Here is a 7,429-nt window from a genome sequence, read left to right on the forward strand (position 1 = left end):
TTAATGGCTTCAATCAGAGAATTTCACCAGCAATGCAAGCCCATCCATCAACCATGATATAAGTGATGAAAAAGGTAGCTTTCATTGGTATTGAAACTCCAATAGTCTTTGGTATCTTGGTAGAAATCCTTGAAGAAATGACTTGATAATTTTCACCTCTATTATTGGTTTCAGGAAGGGAGCAACCTTCTCAATTCCATCAAGGTTGGCCAATGACTTCATTACTGTAGCTACTTGAAGTACATTCTGTGCTAACATTTGTTGGCCTTTCTGGAATAGCATTGCCATGACTGCTGGAACACCTGTTTACAAATTTCACAAGATTCTTCCCACTGCTCGACAGAGATGCAGCCGCACCTGAACAGCAACAGGGTTTTTGCCTTGTAGAATGTGTGACATTACTCTCTTCAACATCCATGTCACCTTTATTCCATGTGATTTCTTCAAAATCTTCACTGGCAATAGGATGAGTTTTAAGAAGATGACTAAAAGCCCCACCCAGTCTAGAAAAGTCAATACGATGTGAATTTGCTTTTAGAAATAAGCCTACAGGAAAAGTTTGTTTTCCCCCCGGTGAAGAAATCCTGCCCCAGTATCTATTTTTTGTCTTGGTCCCTTCATCAATTCACATGTATCATCCATACCAAAACCTTCAGACAAGAAACACAGTAGTATTGTGTATGCAGAAACAAGAACTGAGTTATTTGAAAGACCAGGTGGAGGCATGTTACGATCTGCTCCTCTGTTCTTCCAAACAAGATTCTGTAAAAATGACGTGAACACTGAACCTGCTGATTGTGATGGGCTGGATGAGGGACTGAAGTTTATCAAAAGCCGACTCCGACGGAGTTCCCATAGTAATTGTCTTTAATCGCAGCCTTGAATTTTTCCACTGGCAATGGCAAGCATTCCTTCTGAATACAGAAGCATACCTGGGCTGGAAAAGGCTTCTTCGAAGTCTTGAATGCATCAGGTTCAAGTTCATATCCACCTTTACCTGCAGCCTTGTATATTCCATACATCAGATGAAGGTTGAAGTCATACAAAAAGAGCCGCATTCCATTCGTAACCTTCTCAACAAGCTCTTTGTGCGCCTTAGGCAACCCAAAAGCACAATAACGGAAACAGTCCTCCTTTGTTTTCGAGTTGCACATAAATATTAGCCCTTGAATGTCTTCCTTCACGCCACCGGCTGTTTCAGGTTTCTTATCATCCTGACCCTGCGGCTTCTTTTTATTCTTCTTATTCTTTTTCTTCTTGTTCTTGCCAGATTTCTTGTCTCCTTTCTTCGCATCTTCGTCTTTTTCCTCGTTCTTCTCACCTCCAGTATTTTCCTCTGTAGCACCATCAGCAGCTTCATCTATAGCCATGTTCGCGGGTTCGTCGAGCTTTTCAGAATTTTTGTCTACCTTAGGCTCTTCTATGGTTTCCACCTTCTCAGAAACAGAGATCTCCTTCTCGACCTCGACCTCGACCTTGTCGTTGGCCATCGACTTTCCCTTGTTCTAAGATGAACCCCATGATCATTGGCACAGCAGTAAATACACCAATTTGGAACAGGAACTGTGTATTGAGAGCTGCCTCCAGAGCTGTGCTATCCAAAGAACGAGCTTTGTCGGTGATTGCAATATCCAAACCAGACAGGGCCAGGTATGCTTCAAACAGAGCAATTTGATTAAGTCCCACATCTCGTCCTTTTCCAACCTGAATGTACTCATGATGAGTGATATTTCCCTTCAGATTCAGAACTGATGACAAGCATACACGTAGGAGCTTGAGAGCATGCCTCCTGTAAAATACATCCACCCCAGAGCTATTTTGCATGACAGTTGCTATGGATTCGAACAAATCCCCAATTTTGTAGCGCAGCCTAAAACATGTTGCGCTGCGAAACTACAAAAAGGCTTTATGCGCTGCGGAAACACTTCAAAATTATTTCATGAGCTACGAAATAACCTAAAGAGCTTTGTGACACATAGTAACTTTTGAACAAAACTGACACATGGCTATGAGAATGACCAGTGATGAATGAGAATACATAGTTGACTCAAGACTCTAAAAACCAAAATCAAACTTAGACTAGCACCAAAGTTTTTTTTACCATCAAACTAATGTGAGCGGTTTTGAAATTAGAATTCTTAAGTGATAACATGGCTCCACTTGGGATAGTGTGCTCCTGTAGTACACTAAGAACTCGCAGGTCCAGTGCTTTGTCTTCTTTATTACAAACGGAAATTTGCTTGACAAGCATCCCCTTCAAGATTCTTGGGCCTTCACCTCGGGCTTGAGCTTGATGATCACCATAGGAGAGAGAAGTCTATATCTACTAAAAAAAAAAGTGCTCAGTCAACCTTGAGCTTATTTTCATTTCCTACCTACCTACCCTATCAATTCAAACTTCTTTCAGCTCAATCAATGTGAAATTTCCAATGTAGCCAATCATTTGTCTTATCTGATATTTGAGTTTTTTGACTGCATCAGAGTTCAGAGCCACTATGATATTGTGATGACCGCTGCCATTGAAATTGCCTCTGATCTTCATAGAAAAACTGAAACACTGGAGAGTAAAACTCTTCCATGTAGTCAGCTATAGGATCCCAGAATACATGATCAGCTTGATGGTTCTCATAACTTTCTGGTTGTGCAAACTGATCTTCAACAACAGTGTACTCTTGCTCAATCATGAAAGAGAAAGGAAGCAACACTCTCTCCTTGTGTTCTGCCATAGAAAGCTTCTGAAAATAATGATCATGATTATGAAAACTATATGCCTGAATTTGACCTTCTAAACCTTCAATGTCTTTCTCAATGTCCTCAGCAACTTCATTCAAAAATTTCATCTTATCCTCTGCCTTACACTCAAATGATTTTAGATACGAGGACAAGGACAAAGAAAAATTTTCATTTGTTTCTCCATTACTATGATCATTATTCCATTGTTTGAAACCTTGAATTGAAGGAGATTTTGCCACCAACTCTGATCTATCTATCCATTCCTCCAAAAACATAAACCAAAAGTCTTCAAATGACTTAATGGATTTGGCAGGAAAGCTTTCAATCCACTGTTTGCATTTCCCTTGAAATGAATCATAGAACAACATAATGCAAACATCTTCATTTTTAACTCTAAGAAGCTCGATAAAATCACAGAACTCAGATAGATGCTTCAAAGTTAAACTCAAATCTTCTCCATTGAATTTTGGACCATTCCTTAGAAAATATGCATCCTTGGGAAAATGATTTGGGAAACCATGAATTCCTGAAAAATTTATGCATGCATACCTTGAAATAAGAATGGTAGCATCTGGGTCCTTCATAACTCCAGTGGAATCACCATGAATGTATGAATTTTGAATTCTTCAACAATGGAGTCGCCAAGGTAGATTTGCAGCCTCAAAAACCTTCTGAGCTCCTGCTACCTTCAGAAGTTCAGCTTCATGATTTCGGGAATGAATAGACTTCAGGCTCCCGGCAGACGCACCAAAATGCTATCTCAAAATCAAGCCCTGGAAGGCTGCAAACCAGGAAGATTTCAAGTAACTGTTTCAAACCAATCTTTTGACTAAGGCTTAGCCTCCTTAGCCTGATAGGGCTCTCTCAAAGGGTTATTGATTTTGACTATTAATAAGATGGCTAACTCTTGTGCAATAACATTAACAAATATGAAGGCTGGACAAACATTAAACTAATTTCCATTGGGCCTATGGAGTCAATCATACTTCAGTAAATAATGAGACTGCCTTTACATAGAAGTCAGGGCATTTAGCATTTAGATGTTCAAAACATAACTCATATAAAACCACAGTTCATACATGCATACAGGAAGTCAGAGCACGATCAGTGAATTCTGAGTGATTATACATATATGCAACTGTAAAAGACATTAAGGAAAGAATAAAATCACACATTCTAAACATGAAAATCCCTCATGAATCCTGAGAAGAAAAACAGCCAACTTATATTACTGAATTCTGTCTTTACATAAGCCAAAACAGTCCTTTGTTATAAAATTTTCCAACCCTCATTACATTGTTGTTTCAGCTATATATAGAATCCTTATTCTAACTAATTCGAGCTTCCTCCTCCAGCATGAGGGGAATTCGATAACTACCTCTAATGACACCTATCAGTTATGCAACTAACTATTAAATACAATAAAGTGCTGACTGGAGTTTTAAAGAGTTCTAAATTAACTATGACTCTAACTCTATTTTCTATGCATAATGACTTCTCCTTGTTCTTTGACACCTGGTCTCTTTTTCAATTTGGCTGAGCTAGATGTTTAATACTCCATATCGACCTTGAACGCTGAATCTTTAACTGCTCAGTAGTGTTAGGAGATGTCCCTTGCTTCTCGGTTCCAGTTTTCCTCAAATTGCTCGAATGTATAACAGCATGTATTCTAGCCTTTAATGACCCAAAATATGGAACACTGCCACGTTCTTGATGTGTTGTAGGCTGCATCGATGAGCATGTGTGCAGGCACAAGTTCCTTGAATGCAAATCATTAAATACCCTTTGAACGATGATAAAGGGACTTTACAACATAAATTTGAACTTGGGTTAAAATATTCCACCGTTATAACATACACCTGTCTTGATTTGAATGGCTATGGTAGCTCCATCTGATGTCTTGCATATCCTTTAGGTGTCTCCTTTTCAAAATTCCCGCTCATAATATCAAACTGCCTGTCTGTGTTAAAATCATCACCTACAGCAGTTTCGTAGCGCGCTACGAAACTGCTGTGTAATTTCAAACAACTTGCTTTTTAGTGCTTAGCGGACCAAGTAGTGGTAGCTGTGATATTACTAATGCAACAACTATACGACTATGAACATGAGGCCAAAATGCTGCTACACTCTCACACTCCTAATTATACACATGGATAACCTGATGTCGATACACAAAGTATGTAAATCCAAAAATATGACTATGAAAGGCAGAAGTATTGGTGTGACCGTTGCATACACCAGTCCAAGCAAAAAGTATAGTTGAAGTTGAGGAAGTGCTTCTGGGAAACCGACACTGCCAGGATCCATGGCATTCTCCCTATCCTTCTCAGTCTTCATCAAAAACATGTTCTTCAGATAAAAATGATTAATGGCTTCAATAAGAGAATTTCACCAGCAATGCAAGCCCATCCATCAACCATGATTTAAGTGATGAAAAAGGTAGCTTTCATTGGTATTGAAACTCCAATAGTCTTTGGTATCTTGGTAGAAATCCTTGAAGAAATGACTTGATAATTTTCACCTCTATTATTGGTTTCAGGAAGGGAGCAACCTTCTCAATTCCATCAAGGTTGGCCAATGACTTCATTACTGTAGCTACTTGAAGTACATTCTGTGCTAACATTTGTTGGCCTTTCTGGAATAGCATTGCCATGACTGCTGGAACACTTGTTTACAAATTTCACAAGATTCTTCCCACTGCTCAACAGAGATGCAGCCGCACCTGAACAGCAACAGGGTTTTTTCCTTGTAGAATGTGTGACATTACTCTCTTCAACATCCATGTCACCTTTATTCCATGTGATTTCTTCAAAATCTTCACTGGCAATAGGATGAGTTTTAAGAAGATGACTAAAAGCCCCACCCAGTCTAGAAAAGTCAATACGATGTGAATTTGCTTTTATAAATAAGCCTACAGGAAAAGTTTGTTTTCCCCCCGGTGAAGAAATCCTGCCCTAGTATCTATTTTTTGTCTTGGTCCCTTCATCAATTCACATGTATCATCCATACCAAAACCTTCAGACAAGAAATGCAGTAGTATTGTGTATGCAGAAACAAGAACTGAGTTATTTGAAAGACCAGGTGGAGGCATGTTACGATCTGCTCCTCTGTTCTTCCAAACAAGATTCTGTAAAAATGACGTGAACACTGAACCTGCTGATTGTGATGGGCTGGATGAGGGACTGAAGTTTATCAAAAGCCGACTCCGACGGAGTTCCCATAGTAATTATCTTTAATCGCAGCCTTGAATTTTTCCTCTGGCAATGGCAAGCATTCCTTCTGAATACGGAAGCGTACCTGGGCTGGAAAAGGCTTCTTCGAAGTCTTGAATGCATCAGGTTCAAGTTCATATCCACCTTTACCTGTAGCCTTGTATATTCCATACATCAGACGAAGGTTGAAGTCATACAAAAAGAGCCGCATTCCATTCGTAACCTTCTCAACAAGCTCTTTGTGCGCCTTAGGCAACCCAAAAACACGATAACGGAAACAGTCCTCCTTTGTTTTCGAGTTGCACATAAATATTAGCCCTTGAATGTCTTCCTTCACGCCACCGGCTGTTTCAGGTTTCTTATCATCCTGACCCTGCGGCTTCTTTTTATTCTTCTTATTCTTTTTCTTCTTGTTCTTGCCAGATTTCTTGTCTCCTTTCTTCGCATCTTCGTCCTTTTCCTCGTTCTTCTCACCTCCAGTCTTTTCCTCTGGAGCACCGTCAGCAGCTTCATCTATAGCCATGTTCGCGGGTTCGTCGAGCTTTTCGGAATTTTTGTCTACCTTAGGCTCTTCTATGGTTTCCACCTTCTCAGAAACAGAGATCTCCTTCTCGACCTTGACCTCGACCTTGTCGTTGGCCATCGACTTTCCCTTGTTCTAAGATGAACCCCCTGATCATTGGCACAACAGTAAATACACCAATTTGGAACAGGAACTGTGTATTGAGAGCTGCCTCCAGAGCTGTGCTATCCAAAGAACTGTCGGTGATTGCAAGATCCAAACCAGACAGGGCCAGGTATGCTTCAAACAGAGCAATTTGATTAAGTCCCACATCTCGTCCTTTTCCAACCTGAATGTACTCATGATGAGTGATATTTCCCTTCAGATTCAGAACTGATGACAAGCATACACATAGGAGCTTGAGAGCATGCCTCCTGTAAAATACATCCACCCCAGAGCTATTTTACATGACAGTTGCTATGGATTCGAACAAATCCCCAATTTTGTAGTGCAGCCTAAAACATGTTGCGCTGCGAAACTACAAAAAGGCTTTATGCGCTGCGGAAACACTTCAAAATTATTTCATGAGCTATGAAATAACCTAAAGAGCTTTGTGACACATAGTAACTTTTGAACAAAACTGACACATGGCTATGAGAATGACCGGTGATGAATGAGAATACATAGTTGACTCAAGACTCTAAAAACCAAAATCAAACTTAGACTAGCACCGAATTTTTTTTTACCATCAAACTAATGTGAGCGGTTTTGAAATTAGAATTCTTAAGTGATAACAAATTCTATTGAAATTTTCTTAGTCTATGAAGAAAACCACTCCATAGACAAGTGCCCTTCTTTTCCTGGACTCAAAGTTGTATATCAAGTTTTGAAGGGGTCATTGAGAAGCTCTATTACATAAACCAAAGGAGACCTCATGGACCTAGGCCATACCAGCAGGGCATGCAAGGGTCATCCCATGCAT

The 7,429-nt window shown here is 39.8% G+C and overlaps 2 protein-coding genes across 2 annotated transcripts; both read right to left on the reverse strand.

Moving 5' to 3' along the window:
• Positions 1–827: 827 nt before the first annotated feature.
• Positions 828–1,501, reverse strand: LOC149180659 (uncharacterized). Its single transcript, XM_089413945.1, has one exon. It carries the CDS (start codon positions 1,488–1,490, stop codon positions 828–830), a length of 663 nt encoding a protein of 220 aa, XP_089270071.1. The 5' UTR covers positions 1,491–1,501.
• A 4,424-nt stretch (positions 1,502–5,925) lies between these two features.
• On the reverse strand, positions 5,926–6,599 carry LOC149180660 (uncharacterized). The gene has a single exon (XM_089413946.1). It carries the CDS (start codon positions 6,586–6,588, stop codon positions 5,926–5,928), a length of 663 nt encoding a protein of 220 aa, XP_089270072.1. The 5' UTR covers positions 6,589–6,599.
• Between the last annotated feature and the right edge of the window lie 830 nt (positions 6,600–7,429).

This window comes from Pinus tabuliformis, chromosome 3_2, assembly GCF_031772625.1.
Source record: "Pinus tabuliformis cultivar Carrire ecotype Pingquan chromosome 3_2, CPIR1, whole genome shotgun sequence".
In the NCBI taxonomy this organism is placed as follows: Eukaryota; Viridiplantae; Streptophyta; class Pinopsida; order Pinales; family Pinaceae; genus Pinus; species Pinus tabuliformis.

Excerpts from the sequence above, each read along its gene's own strand:
- LOC149180660 (XM_089413946.1), bottom strand. The coding sequence starts at position 6,588 with ATGGCCAACGACAAGGTCGAGGTCAAGGTCGAGAAGGAGATCTCTGTT.
- LOC149180659 (XM_089413945.1), bottom strand. The coding sequence starts at position 1,490 with ATGGCCAACGACAAGGTCGAGGTCGAGGTCGAGAAGGAGATCTCTGTT.